Source organism: Belonocnema kinseyi, chromosome 6, assembly GCF_010883055.1.
Source record: "Belonocnema kinseyi isolate 2016_QV_RU_SX_M_011 chromosome 6, B_treatae_v1, whole genome shotgun sequence".
Classification (NCBI taxonomy): Eukaryota; Metazoa; Arthropoda; class Insecta; order Hymenoptera; family Cynipidae; genus Belonocnema; species Belonocnema kinseyi.
The window spans coordinates 73,338,916-73,357,381 of NC_046662.1; the positions used below are offsets into that span (position 1 = coordinate 73,338,916).

Below are 18,466 nucleotides of genomic sequence, written 5' to 3' on the forward strand. Positions count from 1 at the left end.
TAATTATTTTATTATTATATATTTACCATTCACATATGGTTAATAAATTGGGTAATTGAAGTATTATATATGGAATTTTTAAATTTCAATGAATTCTGAGTTGGAATTTGTCTAAAAGAATACAAATCGTTGATAAGAACATATCATTTTTTATAAGAATCCTAATTCTGAGTAGAAACGGTGAACTTTTAAAAAGAATTAAAGTTCTGGATTGGAACAGAGAAATTTTCAAAAGAATGATAATTTTCACTTGGAACAGGAAGTTTTCAAATTTAAATGAGGTCTGAGATGGAGCAGGGATATTTCAAATTGTCACAAATTCTGGGTTTAAAATTTGCTAAAAGAATTAAAACTCTTAGATTGGAACAGGAAATTTTTCAAAAGAATTTCAATTTTGACTATGAATAGGAAACTTTCAAAAAAAAATAAAAATGATGGATTATAATAGAGAATATTTTAAAAGCATTATAATTTTGACTTGAAACAGGGAATTTGAACATTTTAGTGAATTTTGAGATGGAACTGGGAATTTTTTAATTGTAGCCAATTCTGAGCTAGAGATTTTCTAAAAGAATTAAAACTCCAAATCAGAACAGGAAATTTCTAAAGAAATTTTAATTTTGACTCTGAATTAAAATTATGGATTGAAACAGAGAATATTTCAAAAGAATTATAATTTTGACTTGTAACGGGGAATTAAAATTTGTTAATGGCTTTTGAGATGGAACAGGGAATTGTCAAATTTAAATCAATTCTGAGTTGGAGATTTTCTAAAAGAATTAAAATTCCAAATCAGAACAGATAATTTTTCAACAAAATTTTAATTTTCACTCTGAACAGAGAATTTTCAAATTTTAACCAATTCTGAGTTGAAAATTTTCTAACAGTATTAAAATTGTAGATTAGAACCGGGAATATATCAAAATAATTTTTATTTGATGCGGAACAGGAAGTTTTCAAAAAGATTTAAAATTATGGGTTGGAACAGGGAATTTTCAAATTTGTAATAAATTCTGAGTTGGAGATTTTCTAATAGAATTAAAATTCCAGATCAGAACAGATAATTTTTCAAAAAAAATTTAATTTTGAATCAAAACAGGGAATTTTCGAATTTTAACAAATTATAAGTTGGAAATTTTCTAAAAGAAATAAAATTCTAGATTAGAGCAAGGATTTTTTTCAAACGAATTTTACTGTTGACTCGAAACAGGGAATTTTCAAAAGTAATTAAAATTCTGGATCACCGTTCTGGATTGGAACAGGGATTTATTTACTAAAAATCTAGTTCTTAGTTAAAACCGCGAATTTTTTAAAAGAATTAAAACTCTTGATTAGAAGAGGTGATTTTAAAAAAAGAATTCTAATTCTCACTTGCAACAGGAAATTTTCAGATATAAATAAATCCTGAGATGGAACTGAAATTTATCCAGATTTTTTTTTAATGTAATAATTAAAAAAATAAAAAGGAAGTATCACCTTTGGCCACTAAGGAGGGATCATGGTTAAAAAAATTTGTATTTTTAAAATTATAAATTTTTTCTGTGCGTTTTTTTGGACATGAGAAAATTTTCAACTTATTTCTTAAGCCACTCTAAAAAAGTAAAAAAAAATGTTTTCTGGGTAAAGCTTCTTGATTTTAGATGAAAATTCATCTATTTCCTTTTTTTTTTTTTGTAAAAAATTCATCTTCCCAGTTCAAAATTCGTTTTTTTTCACTAACATTTTTTTAAATTGAAAATATAAGTTCTGTTTCAGTTTGAACATTAGTCCTTTTTTAGTTGAAAATTCAACTATTTGGTTAAAAATTTAACTATACTTTGTTAAATATTCCATTTACTGTATGAAGCTTCTTGATTTTTTTTGTAGAAAATAAATCTTCATGGTTGAGAATTTAACTATTTTGTTGATAATTCGTTTTTTTTATTCACTTTTTTTAAACTGTAATTGTAACTTTTGTATTTGCTTTTGAAAATTGATCGTTTTTATTTTAAAATCAAACAGTTTAGTTGAGAATTCATGTATTTTGTGGAAAATTCTTATTTTTCAGAAGAAAATGAATCTTCTGGGTTAAAAATTCACGTTTTTTGGTTATAAATGACACTATTTGATTGAAAGTTATTCTACGTTGTTGAAAATTTAATCATTTTGTTAAAAAGTATTCTTTTTGTTTGAAAAATCAACTGGTTTGTTTTAAATTCATCTTTTTCGTTAGGATTGAAGTATTTTGTTGAAAATTTGTCTTTTAGTTTTCTTTAAAGTTTTCTATTGGAGAATAACATCTGTTTTGATTAAACAATCAACTATTTAGTTAAACATTCATGTATTTTGTTAATGATTTTTTTGTAGAAAATAATTCATCTTGGTTTAAAATTAAGCTCTTTTGTTGACATTTTTTTGTAAAAAATTAATTTTTCTTTAAACTGAAAATGTAATTATTCTAATTTTTTATTTGAAAATTGTTGTTTTTTTAATTTAACAATTTGGTTGAAAGTTGTTATTTTTTAGTAGAAAGTTAATCTTCTTGGTTAAAAATTTATGTTTTTGGTTGAAAAATTCCACTATTTGATTAAAAATTAACCTACGATGTTTAAAATCAGACAATTTTGTTTAAAAAGTATTCTTTTTGATTGAAAAGTCAACAGTTTTCTTTTAAAGCCGCCTTTTTCATTCAGGATTCAACTATTTTGTTTAATTTATTTTTTGTAGACATCAACCGTTTTTTATTTAAACTAAAACCCTGTTTTCGCTGAAGCATCAACTTTTAAATTTTTTAACAATTTCTTTAAAGAGTCATTTATTTGGATGAGCATTCTTTCTTTTAGTAGCAAATTTACCTCTTTGGTTGAAAATTTAACTAATTTGTTGAAAAATCGTTTACTTTTTTTTTTAATGTGTTATCTAATTGAAAATTTAATTAAAATTTAACTGTGGAAGATACATAATTTTAGTTGAAATTTGTTCTTTTTGGTTAAAAATGTAACTTATTTGTTAAAATTTAATTGTTTAACTAAGATTGTAATGGTAGCATTTTTTGTGAAAAATGTATCTTTTTCAGTTGAACATTCATGTATTTTTTTGAAAATTCGTCTTTTTCGATAGAAAGTTAATCTTTCTGTTTGAAAATTCAAAAATTTTGTTCAAAAGTGATTCCTTTTAATTGAAAATTTGCGTGACTAGCTTAGGCGGAGTAATCCACCATAATCTTAGGTAACCCTATGCAATCCGCCATAATATTTGGCAATCCAGCGTATTTATGTAAGTAGAGATAATCTTGAGTAATCCGTATAATCGGGATAAATTAATTTCTGAAGTTAGATACACCGATTACTGGTCAAGTAATTTCCTAGAAAAATAATAATCATTAGTCCACCTCCCCTGGATCCCATTTTTAGGATTTGTTTCCCCCTCACTGCAAACTAAAGTTTTAAAAATTTTAATCTACAATAACTTCGTTTAAAAAACAAGTGGATAATTTAATAATAGATATAATACTTTCACGATGATTCATTTTGATAAAAAGAGATATTTCGGGTTCCAATCGCCATAGTTTTCATAGTTTTTTTTACACGATTGGAACCCGAAAGATCTCTTTTTATTAAGTAGTTAATTTAATTTTCAGACCACGAAAGTCATATTGACATTAATAGAACGTTCTCGGTGCGGAGACCCCATCAACACGCGTCTTGTAAGTGGAGTCCTAAATTCGTATGTAGAATTGGGATTAAATGAAGATGATCCTTACCTCAAAGGACATGTTCTGACTGTTTACAAAAATGCCTTCGAACACCTTTTTTTGAAAGATACTGAGCGCTTTTATGCCCGCGAAAGTTCCAACTTCATCCTCGAGAATTCTGTCACTGAATATATGAAAAAGGTGGAAGAAAGATTACAGGAGGAAGATAAACGGGCTGAGGTTTGTTTGCATACATCGACGAAAGCTCCATTGATCAGAAGCTGCGAGAGAGCTTTAATTGAGAATCACATGGACGATTTTGCCTCCGAATTTGTTTGCCTGCTAGACGAAGATCGACTGGCCGATTTGAGTAGGATGTATCATCTACTATCCAGGATTCCAAATAGTCTTATTGAACAAACTGTGATGCTGGAAAGCTACGTCAAAGTCCAGGGTCAATCTGCCATCGAAAAATGTGCAGATGCTGCCGTCAATGTAAGTAATTTACAGAATTTTATTCCAGAATAATCCACTGGAAAAAAAGAATCTTTTGAAGCAAGTAAATTCATTCACTTAAATACTATTTCTTTGCGCCAAGAAAATATTCCTCAACATTCGTAATTTTTATTTGAACCAGACACATATCTTTTGTGATTTTCCTTGATTCAAAAGGTATAGATTATAGATTCGTTGAAATCTGATTAGTCGGTCAAAGAAATATTTATTTGATTCAATGAGTTCGATTCTTTGAATTGATTAGGACCAATTTGAATCAATTACTTTTTCCGTACTTGAATGAAGTATTTAGGTTAATTTAAATCAAAGAAGTAATGATTTCATTCAAAATAATAATAATTCAATTGAAAAAATAGTCATTTGTTACAAAGAGAGCATGCATTGATACCAATGAAGCATTTTTCTAGATCAACAAGATATTGTGTTTAGATAAATATCTGTTTCATTAGTTTAAGTAAATAATTCATTTGATTACTAGAATTAAATTATTCATAACAAATAAATATTTGTTCAAACGAAGTAATTATTTTTTCAAATGAAATATTTATTAATTTAGCGTAATTCTTTTGTAATTTAGTATTTGTTTAGAGCAAAGAAATATGTTGTTTAATTCAATATTTATATTTTTAAATGGAAGAAATATAATTTAAGCTGAAAGAATCCAGTTGTTCATTTAAGTAACTATGTACTAAAATTGAAGTACCAACTACTTTATTACACACGCGCATGTTTTATGCCAAAGGAATGTTTTTTTTTAATCAGTGGGATATTTTTTGCTTCAATTATTTAAAAATTTTATGTTGGGTAATAAATAGTTTTTGAGCCTATAAAATATTTGCTTGACTTTAAAATATATTTCTTTCCATCAATTCACATTTCCTTATTTCAAAGAAATATTTATTCCCTATTCATGGCACATTCATTTGGAACAATCAGTCATTCATTTAGTTTAAAATATCTACTTTTTGTCTTAAATTAATATTTCTTTCATTCAGAGAAATATTCCCTCCAACCAATAGATCGTACTTTTGAATCAAACAATGTTAACTTAATCCTATTAAAATTTCTTTGACTGAAATAAATATTTTTTTCCCCATCAAAGTGCTTATATTTATTTGCCTCAAATAAATATTTCTTTGAAAATGAACAGGAGTTTGATTTATTTCAGTCAAGTAAAATTCACTTGGTACAAGTAATCTTTTTTTTCAGTGTCCGTCTAGACGTCGCACCATGGAAGGAAATGCAATTTTTTTCGTTCAAAAATATTCAGAGCTTTCAATTTTGGTTCGATTTTGTATTAAAAAAAAGTTTAAGTTCATTTTATTGTTCCATTTATTTGTTATAAACAAATTGACAAATGGTCTTATTATCGATAAAATTTTTTTTTGCTAAAAGTGCTTCATATTAATGTAGGAATGACGTTTAATAACAAAACTAATTTAAAAGTTTATAATAACCATTGTTATAAACAATTCTTGTGTCAAACTATTAAAATTTGAGATTTTTTCAAATTATAATTTCCTTCAATCGCCAGAACGACTTCAGGTATTTCTTAAAATAATAAATATTTAATAATATTTGATAAAATATAACAATTACAATTTTATGAACAAATTAGATAAACAAATTCAAAATTGAGGACCTTTCGCATAGACATTTTTTTGCACTGGAATTGTTTGTTATATTTGTTTATAACAATTTACATTGTTATATTTTATCAAATATTAATAAATATTATTTTAAGGAGTACCTGAAGTCGTTTTGGCGTTTGAAGGTAATTATAAATTGAAATACCTAATCAGTTATTAAAGCGTAAAAAATGGTTATGTACCAAATTTCATTATTTCCATACTTTGACTGAAAAAATGATTAATAATCCAATAGAGGAGATAAAAGTTCAAAGCGCAAAGCTCTTCAGAATTTAATGAACTTTAATTAAAAAAAAAATCAAAATCGATCCACAATTGAAGGTTCTTGACATTTTTTAACAAAAAAGTTAATTTCCTCCAACTGTGATTTGTTGCGACGTGATATCAAAAAATTTGATTTTGAGATATAAAAATTTGATTCCGTTTATAAAAAAATCATAAAATTGTATCATTTTAGATCTAAGCATAAAATAATGTTAATTAGACTATAATTATATTATCATTTATTAGCAAAAAGAATATTATAATTCCAATTTTTACAATTTTATAAAATTAGTGAGACTTGTTTAGAATTCATTAGTGATTGAAAAGCCCTTTACATGAATTTTTATACATTTTGAATTCGGAAAATTAAAAAAAAAAATAATAAAAATTGATAATAGCAAAACTTAGATTTTCGTAATTTTCCGTATAATGGTGTAAACTTTAGTGGCCATTGACAAACTATCAGTTTTCAAGACGCTTTTTCTTTGTTTTTTTGCGTAAATTCGATATGAATTAATAGAACCTAATAAAAAAAACAAAATTTTTTTTCGTTTCATCTCTTTTGGTTAAGAATTCTGTAATTTGGTTGAAAATTCAACTACTTCGTTAAAGGTTGAACTACTTTATTAAAAATTCATTTTATTGGTGAAATATTTAGCTATTTTCTTATAAATTTTCTGTTTTGTGATTGAAAATGGTTTAAATCTCTTATTCTTGATTAAAAATTTAACTCTTCGGTTGAAAGTTGAACTACTTTGTTCAAAATTAATTTTAATAGTTGTCGGTCTTCTTCATCTCTTTGTTTGAAAATTGAACTGTTTTGTAGAAAATGGTGTGTTTTTTTTTAATTAATTTTTTTACCTGATAATTTATGTATTGGGTTGTAAATTCGTGCTTTTTTTGTAGATCATTAGTTTTCATTGCAAATTTAACTGATTGTTTGAAAGGTGAACTACTTTTTTAATAATCCATTTGATTATTTGAAGATCAATCTCTTAGGTTGAAACTATTTTGTTGTTTCTTTTTGTGCTTGATGATTATTTTTTTAATTAATTTGAAAATTCATCGTTTTTTATTTAAAATTAATCTATTTGGCTTAAAAATTCAACTATTTTGTCGGAAATTCGTATTTGTGGTTTGAAAATTCATTCTCTGTTTTTTGAAACTTAATCTTTCTCGGTTAAAAATTAATTTGTTTGGTTTAAGGATTCAACTTTTTTGTTGAAAAATCGTGTTTTTTGGTTAAAAATTCAACTATTTTGCTGAAAATTCGTCTCTTTTGTTTGAAAGTTCCATTTTTCGGCTGAAAATGTAATAATTTTGTTGAAAAATAACCATTTTGTTCGAAAATTCAACTGCTTTGTTGAACCTTTATATTTCTTGATTGAAAATTCAACTGTCTTTTGAAAGATTCGTCTTTTTGGCTTGAAGATTCGACTATTTAGTTAAAAATACAACTATTTCTGGTTGAAGTTAATTCTTTTTTGCTTGAAAGTTCTTCTTCGTAGGTTTGAAAATTCAACCATTTGTTTTGTAAATGGAACTGTTTTAAGTCAAATTAATTTGTTCGTTTGTTGAAAATTCTTTGTTCTAAAACATTCGAATCTTTGGGTAAAAAAGTCAACTCTTACTTAAATAATGTATCTCTTTTGGTTTCAAATTCGACTATTTTGTTGAAAGTGCGATATATTTCCATTCGAAATCTTAAACGTTACATATTTAATTTAATATAGTACCTGTACATTTTTTTTTTAAGAACGTATTCCCATTTTTTTCTCATTTAAGAGCATTTTGGACTACGTAGTCTTTTATAATATGATATTTTGTGCGGATAAAGTTTCCAAAATAGCGTGACATAGTTTTTGAACGAACCCTTAAGGGAATATATTTTTTGAATTCCCCTTTAAGAACACCTTAACATTTTTTTTATTTCATGTATCTTTCTCCATTTTTGAAAATGTTAAATTTTCTGTTTTTGTTGTTGTAGAAATTCGTCCTATTTTTTCATCGATTATTCTTAATTTCCTTAAAAAAAAATATCAAGATTATGTTTTTTCTTGCAAATTAAATAATTTGTCTTACAAACTTTTTATTTTTTATACAAAATTATAAAACTTCATAATTATTCATCAAAGTTTTTTATTTTTCATAGAAACTTGTAGTTTTTCTGTGCCACCTGCAAAAAAGTTTTCATACAAACTTTATTGTTCGTCGTAAAAAATTTTTCATGAGGTAAATTAATAGTGTGCGACTTGCAGAATGTTTTGAAATGGAATATAATTTATTCGATTTTTAAATGAGTTGACCTGGAATTTTATCCGAAGTAAACCTGGAAAAGTCTTGGAATTTTCAAACCGAACTGGTGTAGCAACTCTGAAAATGCATTTTGATTTTTCAGGACCCGAAACTCTTCATCCAGACAATTCTTGAAATTCATAAAAAGTACACCAACGTGATTAAGGAAGCTTTCAAAGCAGATATTCGCTTTGTGGCCGCACTGGACAAAGCTTGTGATGTGTTTATTAATTCGAACGCTGTGTCGAGTGCAAAAAATGAAAAGAATAAACCGGCGGAATTGCTGGCAAGATACTGTGATTTACTATTAAAAAAAAGCAGCAAGAATCCCGAGGAAGATGAATTAGAAAATTCTCTCAACGAAATCGTAGGTTTCTCCATTCTTCACCTATTTTTAGTCCCTTTATTTCATATTAGGAATTTTGTTCTACTTTATCTTATTTTTATTGTTTAGTCATCAACATTTTTCGATGATGGCTTAAGTTCCTTTAATTTTAACTATATAAGAGTACAATTTTTCTCTTAAATAGGTTTCAAGCTAACAAAATTATCTATAAAAGAAGCCAGGATGAAGGCATTTTGTCAATTGTCTAAAAATCCTAGGAAACAAACACGCGTGTGATTATTATTTTTGTATCTTACGCAATTTTAAATTAAAACAGAAAATTCCTAGTTCTATTATTCTAATTCAAAAATTTGTATCTATATTAATTTTTAATTAATATTGATACCAGTTTTTTGTATTTGTAACATCTAAATAAATAGAGAAGAAAAGCAATGAAAATATTTTTAGTGTTTTTTATTTTATAGGGTTTTTAGTGTGTTTTTTTTTAATTTTTATAATTTGATATTTATTTCAACCAGGGATTGAAACGAAATTAAGGGACATTTTAAGATCTTTACCAAGTATTTCTATAGATTGAATATAATTTACTTGAAAACTATGCTATGTATGTAAAATTACTGAAAAAAATATAAAATAATCAAAGTTTTATGTCCTAAAAAATAAATGGAACGTAGCGAAATTTTCGTTACGTTTCTTTTCGTTCTTTTCTGTATAAAACATAATTTCCAGATCATTTTCACATTATGACCTCATATTCTCATTGTGTTTTGATATTTTTTTGATTGATTTTTTAAATTAATTTTCAACCGAAAAGGACAAATATTCAACAAATTACATAAATTTATAATCAAAAAGCTTAATTTTCAATCAAGAAGATCAATTTTCTATAGAGAAGATGAATTTTCAACAGATTGCATACATACCGAATCAGATTTTAGTTTTTTAACAAAATTTATATATCATAAAAGTTGTGAGTTGGTTTGTGAAATTCGCAGTTTGAAATTTTAAGTATTGTAAAAACGGTAGAAAATGGATTCGGATATTAAGTTTTGATTTTTTTGTTTAAAATAAACTCATTGTTTTTTTCCCAGATGCTTGTATTCAATTATATTGAGGATAAGGACGTATTCGTGAAATACTATAGTAAATTGCTTGCCAAAAGATTGATCAACCAAACGTCGGCCAGTGACGACTCAGAAGCATCAATGATTACGAAGTTAAAAGAAGTTTGTGGCTACGAATACACATCCAAACTGCAGAGAATGTTCCAGGACGTCGAAGTCTCTAAAGACCTAAATGAAAAATTCAAAAAACATATGAAAACTTCATTCACACCTTTGGATATCGACTTTTCGGTCCAAATTTTAACTTGTGGTACATGGCCTCTGAAACAGTCTTTCGAATTCTCCTTGCCGTCTGAGGTTTGTTGACTTTATTTTACCTGAAAGCCTTCTATTTTAGATGATAATTATTTTAAAAAGTATCGACTGGTTGATCACTCTGAAAAAATGGTGTATATTTCTTGAAATCTTTACAATCTTGGAGAAATATTGGAAATATTTTGGCATTTTTATTATTTAAAAATATTCGCAATATCAACGTTCAGAAGGTTCTTAATTTCTATTTCAAAATATATTTTTATAACTTCATTCATCATTTGTTATCGACAATTTACCTAACCTAGACCCTGGCTTAAGTGAGGATTTTAAAATATGTAAATTCCCGAGTTGTACACAAATCGATAAGCTTCTAAATTTGTTTTTCGAAATATTCAAAAATCTATCCTCTTGTTTTAAATTTATTGAAATATTTTTAAGTTTGAAATGATTTTTTTAAACTTCTAAATACCTCTTGAACTTATTAGATTTTTTCTAAAATCTTAGGAAATCATTTGACACGATTTAAAATTTAAAAAAAGCTATTTTCTTACAATTATTTGTTGAAAATAAACATTTAATTTAAATCTCCGCTGGAATCATAACAAAAAATGTTATTTTAAAACCATTCAAACTCCATAAAAAGCTTCAACATTTTATTTTGATATCTTCAAGAATCCAGATTTTGTTTACATTTGATTTAAATATGTTCAAATTTATAATTATTTGAGAATCTATTCTAAAATTCGAAACATATTTACAAATAATTAAAAATTTTCCTAACCTTGTTTAAAATCCAGAAAAAAAGTTGCCTTAAAATTAAAGCTTAAATGACAATTAAGAGATTCCAAGTTTTTGTCCATAATTTAGCTTTTTTTCAAATCTATGAAAGTGTGAAAAAGTTTTCAAATTATAGTGTGATAGCCAACTCTTAAGAATAGAATTATTTCTTAGTATTAAAAAAATTTTTTTATACCTTTGGTCTAAAAGTTAAGAACAGAATTGTTCCCTTAATTATGAACTAATCGTTTTAAATGGAAGCCAACACCTCGACATTTTTACGCCGAAAACATATAAAATCGATTAACTCCAAATTCAATTACATTCTCACATTCTTTCCCCGATACTCCCATTATTTTAAATTCCTATTTTTGTCCCTGTTTTAAAAAAACTTCCCCTTTTTATCATTTATTTGTCTAAATTCGAACTGCATTAATAAAACTTATTTTCTTTGTTGTTAAAATTTTGACTTTATTCGAAAATTCATCTTTGGTGGTTGCAAATGATCTTTTTTATTAAAAATGTAAATCTCTACTAAAAAAATTTGAATTTTTGGCATGACATTTTAACTGTTTAATAAAAAATTGATCTATTTTGTTGAAAATTTGTCTCTTTGTACTGAAAGCCCAACCATTTGTTATTGAAAATTCAACTGTTCAGGCTGATCGTTCAACTGTCGTAAAAAAAATCGTCTTTTTGGTTTAAAAATTCAACTATTTCATGAAAAATGGAACTGTTTTTGATTGAGGTTTGATCTCTTGCCATTAGAAATTTGACCATTTAGTTAAAAATTTAATTATTTTGTACAAAAGTCATCTTTCTTGGTGAAGAATTCAACTGTTTTGTTGAAAATTTATCTTTTCAGGTAGAAAATTCGTCCTCATGGATTGAAAATCCCTCTTTTTTAGCTTGAAAATTCATCTTTAGTGTTTGAAAACTGATTTTTTTTTGGTTGAAAATTGGTTTATTTTGTTTAAAAATCTTCTTTTTTGGTGGAAAATTTTAATTGTTTTGTTCAGCATTTTCTTTTTTGACTAGAAAATTCATGTCTTTAGATTAAAAATTCCTGTTATATGATAGAAAAATTATTTTTGTTGTTGAAAATTCATCTTGAGTGGTTGGAAATGAAAGAAAATTCCACTATTTGGACAAGTCCGAATATTTGGTTGTAAATGAAACTTTTTGGTTAAAAATTAGTTTTTTTTTTTTAGTTAAAAATATTGAATCTTTCTTGTTTGAAGACGATCTTCTTGTTGAAAATTCAACATTTCAGGTTGATATTTCAACGGACTTTAAAGAAATTCGTCTTTTTTGTCTTCTTTTCTGGTCAAGTCTTCTTTTTGGATAAAATATTTATCCTTATTTTGTTGAAAATTCAACTATCTTCTAAAGAGTTCTTCTTTCAATTGAAATTTTTTTAAAATTCTACTACTTTGTGGGAAATTCATATTTACATTCATCAATTATTATCATTTTTTTTTAATTATACTGTTTAATTGAAAATTAATCTTTTGGATTTAAAAGTTACTTGTTTTGTAAACAATTTGACTTTTTGATTAAAAAACTTAACCCTTTTGTTAAAAATTGGTCTTTTGGTTTGGTCTTTTGGAATTTATTTCCCTCGAATTATACAGTCTTAATTTTAAAGCCTTAATTGTTCAGTAATTTCAAGTTAAAAATTATCAAAATGAATGCTCTAAAAGTTAAAAATTACTGTAAATTATACGCTTCTCGCATTTGAAAATAATCCAAGTTGACAAGTTGAACAGTTCAGAAAGAAATGTTTTGAACCTAGATTTATAATCTTTCGAGCTTAATGACTTTTTTTTAATTGGTTTAACTTTAAAGTTTATTTTCATCGTGCAAAGGATATTTTAAAACCAGTGAAAATTAGACTATATATTTCTGAAAAAAATAAAGTTATTGTTTCAGTCATGAAGTGTTTAATAATGCTTTTTTCATTATCTTTAAAATTTTGGTGCGACTTTTTGTGGACTTTTTTCGAAATTCCATGCGATTTTCTTTGTAATTTTATGTGACTAATGCGACTTTCTTTAAATCCTTCTAATCGATCCGAAACCTATAAATTGCATGAAAAAAAATCGGATCAAGTCGACTTCTTCGCTATTTTCTTAGAGTCGCGGTAAATTTCTCGTCTACTTGACCATATAATGTGCGATAGACAATTATACCTTCATGGGAACGTATTTTCAATATGTTGCAACAATTAATATATAAGGAATTTTGACATTAAACAGGGTGGCCGCTGGACCGGGAAATGAATGAGAATTTTCTGAGACGGGGAAAATCCGGGAAGTGACAGTGAATTTATTCCTTGACCGAAAATTTTACGAATTTTCAGAAAAAAATTTGCCCAAGTTAGATTTCAACAGTTTTGCAAATAATTAAAGTATAAAAAACTGTACAATAATTGATTTGACAAAACGATTCTAAATCCGTTCAAAATTTGAGAAATTACAGATTGTAACTGATCGAATTCGAAAGTCTTAATACGAATTGAGATTGATATATCATTCATTCCAATAATTTTATTTTTAAATGGCAATTTTCATGATTCATCAATAAAATATTTTTAATTCAAAGTTTTAGGTCTTCCTTTATATTATTTTTTATATCAAATTTAATAAATAAATTTATTAATATATTATTTTTATTAGTTTTCTTAGTCATTAAAAATTTCACTGTTCATTTAAGACGAGTAAATTGAACACAAATATATGCAAAAGTAAACAATTTGAAACTGAATTGTTTTACATAGAAAGCTTTGAATCTGTAGAATTTCGAAGAGCTTTTCAACTCTCAAAGTTACAATTTGAATCGTTCTGTTTAAAAAATGTTTAATTTGTAAGTGAAATTGTTCAATTTTGACGTATAAATAGCAATTGAACACTTATTATTTGTAAACAAAATTTGAGTAATTTCAAAAGATATTTCATATTTTTGGAAAGATTCAAAATTAATTAAAAACTTGAAATGTCTTCAAGTAATTAAAAAGAAGTGTGTTAACATTTTTATTTAGAACTTTTGAATAAATTTTTTAATTAACTGAATTTTTCCTACAACTTTTGTAAAATTCTGCAAATTAAAAGAAAATCTTTAAAATCTTCCAGGTTCTGGTTTGATCATTTTGGAACTCTCTTAAAATCTTTTTAAAATTTCTGTAACAATAATTTTTCAAAATGAAAAATCATTTTCAATTTTCCTAGGAATATTAAGAAAAAGTTTTGATTCTTTTTAAGCCTTTTACAATTCTTAAAAAATTTCTAAATTTTTTGGTTGAAATCTGCAAAAATCTGCATTTTGTTTTAAATTCGTCTGTGGGTATTTGTACCAAAATTTCGGTACGAATAGTCCAATTTTTTCGGTTCACAAACTTCGTGCAAATGATTTGAAATCATTTCAAGTTCTAAATTTAATTTTGATATTTTTAAAACTTCTAAATATCTCTTAAAATTACTCTAGTTTTTTGTACAAATAATAAGTGTTCCTATTGTTATTTATAAATTCAATTTTTAAGGATTTTTTTTAATTTACAGGACTTTTTAAAAATTGTAGGAAAAATTCAATTCATTTCAAGATATGTTTAAACGTTTCGCAAAAATTTCAACAATGATTTTAAATTTTGAAAAATATAAAACCACTTATAGATTTCTCAATGTTTTGAAATATTTTATTTTTATTTTTGAAGGATGCTTAAACTATTTAAAATAAAAATAATTTAACTTCTAATTTAAAAAATTGTTAATTTAAAAAAAATTATTTTTAATTTCTTATTTTTCTAGCTTAAAATTACTTGAAAATCTAATTTTGAACATTTTTGAAGTTCATTGCTTGATTCTTTAATTTAGAGTATTGAAAATGTTAACATGGATTTACATTTTTGGAATTTAATCTGAATCTTTGAACTCCATAATTTATAAAAGTTCTAATTTTTGCAGTTTATCTGCATTTCCTTTTTAAAATTTCAATTGAAAAGTGTCAGTACCTACCATTCCATACGTTTAAATTTAATTTGTTGTTTATTGCTTTAAATGGAAAAATGTTTAGAATAGAGTTCGATTTTCTAAATTTTATTGACCGTGAAAAATGTTTGCGAACCGGGAAAAACCGTGGAATGACCGGGATTTTTTTCTTCGATTAAAACGGCCACTCTCCATTAAAATTAAAATAAATTAACTTTGTTGTGAAATAAAGAGAAATATATCACTGTTAGATATTTTCTTGTAATCCAAAATAAATAAAAGTAGTTTGAATATCGTCATTCTTCATATATTAGTGGTGTAACATACTGAAAGTACATTCTTCTTAACTTATATCAGAAATTTCATGGTTAAGTAGACGAGACATTTTCCGTGACTCTAAGGAACTAGCGAAAAAGCCGACTTTTTTTCGATTTTTTGAAACTTCAAAGTCAATTAGGAAGGGTAAAAAATATTTTAAGTGCTATTGGAACTCTGCGAAACAAAACTTTTTTCGATACGTCCTAATTTACAGCAAAAATGAGTGTATTCATTGTGATTTGTGTAGCCTGTTACAGTGAATTTTTTGTTTACTACGAAATAATGGGAAATCTAACGATTTTTTAAAAAACTTTTAGTTGCAGGATCCACTTCAAAGGTTCACAGATTTCTTCACGTGCCAGCGTTCCGGTAGAAAGTTGCAATGGCTCCACAACCATTCGAGGGGCGAAATTTGCACAAATTGTTTCAAAAATAGATACACATTCCAAGCGTCCACGTTCCAAATGGGAGTCTTACTCCAATTTAACAATTCTCTCTCCTTGACGATACAACAATTACACGAAGGCACACAGCTGCAAATGGAATATTTAATTCAGGTAATGAATTAAATACACTACCTGGGAAACCTGGAACACCTGGAACTATCAGGGAATTTTTATATATCTGAGAAAACCTGGAAATGTCCGAGAATTTTTTTTAAGGTCAGGGAATTCTTTCGAGAGCGTGATTTTTTTTTTTTTAATTACAATATTAAATTGAATAGCAACGATGTTTAATTTGTAAAAGTAGCTTTATATTAGTGTATTGAACTATTTTGCTGAAAATTCGATTTTTTGGTTTGAACTCAATTTTTTAACTGAAAATTCAACAATTCTGTTTTCGATTAAAAATTAAACTTGTTTAGTTGAAAATTCAAGTATCTGTTTGAAAATTCGTTCTTTTTGGATTTAAATATTTAGTTGAGAGTTACTCTTTTGTTAAAAAGTAATTTTTTGTTATTAAATATTTATTAGGTTTAATTGAAAATTAATCTCCTGGTTTCAAGAATGAGCTATTTTCTGAAAATTCGTTTTTTCGTTGGCTGAAAATGAATATTTTCACTGAAAATTCAACTATTCCAGTTGTTTTTTTTTTTACTCAAAATATATCTATTAAATATTTGTTTGAAAAATTATCTGTTTTAGTGGAAAATTTTGCCTTTTTGGTTGAAAATTTATTGATTTTAGTTGAAGACTCTTAATCTTGATTGAAAACTCGTGTTTTTTGTTTCAAATTTAACAATTCCAATTGAAAATTACATCCGTTTAGTTTAAAATTCATCTCTTTGGTTAAACATTAATTTTTTACTTAAATTTCAAATATTCTAAAGTCTTTCTTGGTAAAACAATTTTCCTGTTTGAAAGTTAATTGTCTCGTTTAAAAATTAATTTTTTGTTCAAAATTTAAAGTATTGCAATTAAATATTCATAATTTTAGTAATTAATTCATCTTTTTTATTCAAAATAAAATTTCATGGTTAAAAATTAAATTAAATTTGTTTTAAAAATATATCTGTTTGGGGGGGGGGGGGGATTGATTTTTTTAAAACAACAAATTTAACTATTCTATTTTTGGTTTAAAATTGAGCTTTCTTAGTTAAAATTTCAGCTATTTGTTTGAACGATGATCTTTTTCAGTTTAAAATTCAACTGTTTCATTAAAATTTTTGAAATTTTAAGTAATAAAAGTATTTTGATTAAATATAAAAAGGAAAATCTTGTTTCTATTATTAGATTATGAATATAAATAATAATTTATATTTTTTTAATTATACAAATTTTTTAAATAATGAAAAAAAATCCCGTGTAATCTCTTCTATCTAGTTAAATTCCTTGAAATCTCTTGAAATTCAATTTATTTATTTTCCAAATTTCTCGAAAAATTACTTGAAATTATTGCAAATCCTATGAAATTCTTTGAAATCCCTTGAGAACTTTTATATTTCTTGAAATCGTTTAAAGACCTTCAAAAATCCCGGAAACTGTTTGCATTTGATGAAATTCCTTGGAATACCTTAAAACCTTTTAAAATCCCTTAAAATCTGTGGAATCTCTAAGAATCTCTAGAAATTCAAAAAAATTTAATTTCATTTTGAAATAAATTTTATTTAGTTCCTAAATTCCTGGAAATTTTTTACATATCTTGCAATATTTTAGAATCCCTTAAAAACCCTTTAAATCCTTGGAAAACATAAAAATGCATTTTAAAAAGTATAAACTGTTTGCAATCTCTCGAATATAAATTAAATTGAACTTATTCATTAAATTTCTTTAAAAAGACGGTTTAAATATCTAGAAATCTTTTAAATACAGAGAGATTGATTAAAATCTTAATTTTTTGTGAAATTGCTTGAAGAAAATTAGAATTCCCCGTAATCTTAGAAGTCGCTAGGAATCCCTCGAAATTTAATTTATTATATAAATTTCACTAGAATTTTTTTTTTAATTTGGAAATCTTATAAAATGTATTAAAATCTCTTGAAATTGTTTATATCTCTTAAAATCCCCTAGAATTCCTTCCTGCAGAATCTGTGGAATGGCTAGAAATCTCTTAAAATTCAATTAAATTTCATTCGTTTTCCAACATTCTTTAAAAATTCCTTGAAATATTTGGAAATCCTTCAGGATTCGTTAATATTCCAGAAAATCCTTTATATTTGATAAAATACATGAAAATCCCTTGAAATCTGTGGAATCGCTAAGAATCTATTGAAATTCAAAGAAATGTAATTCAGTTTCGAAATTTCTCTAGGAATTCCTTGAAATTTTTCGAAATCTTACAAAATTCTCTATACATATTTATACATGAAATATCGGTTTCAAACTTTGAGAAATGCAAGAGCAAAAAAGAAAACTACGTTTAAGTACAAAGCTTTATAACAAAAGATTAAAAAAAAATATTTCTACAATCAATTCCATCGGAATCAGCCGGTAATGTTGTACACGAAAACACGAACCCTGGCGGCCACTAGACGAAATAATAGTTGAAATAACTAGTTGAAATATTTTTTTTTACATCTTTTATTATTAATATTTGTACTTAAACGTAGTTTTCTTTCTGCTCTTGCATTTCTCAAACTTTGAGACCGATATTTCATGTATAAAAAAAGTTGGAACGTTCAAAATATGTAGAGGTTCTTAGGTTTAAAACAACATTCAGTGAACTGAAAATGTGAATCTCTAATATATCTGGAAATCCTTAAAGTTAGGTGAAATTGTTATGAAATCTGACGAAATTTCTTAAAATGCGTGGAAATTCTACATTAA

The 18,466-nt window shown here is 25.7% G+C and overlaps 1 protein-coding gene across 1 annotated transcript in view; it reads left to right on the plus strand.

The window, feature by feature from the left end:
- Window positions 1–15,769, plus strand: part of LOC117175443 (cullin-1-like) — a 20,400-nt gene extending 4,631 nt beyond the window's left edge. Inside the window, exons 4-7 of the mRNA XM_033365151.1 lie at window positions 3,620–4,168; window positions 8,501–8,764; window positions 9,835–10,164; window positions 15,518–15,769. Of these exons, the coding sequence (XP_033221042.1) occupies window positions 3,620–4,168; window positions 8,501–8,764; window positions 9,835–10,164; window positions 15,518–15,769 (1,395 nt within the window). The remainder of the gene's footprint in view (window positions 1–3,619; window positions 4,169–8,500; window positions 8,765–9,834; window positions 10,165–15,517) is intronic.
- Window positions 15,770–18,466: the final 2,697 nt, after the last annotated feature.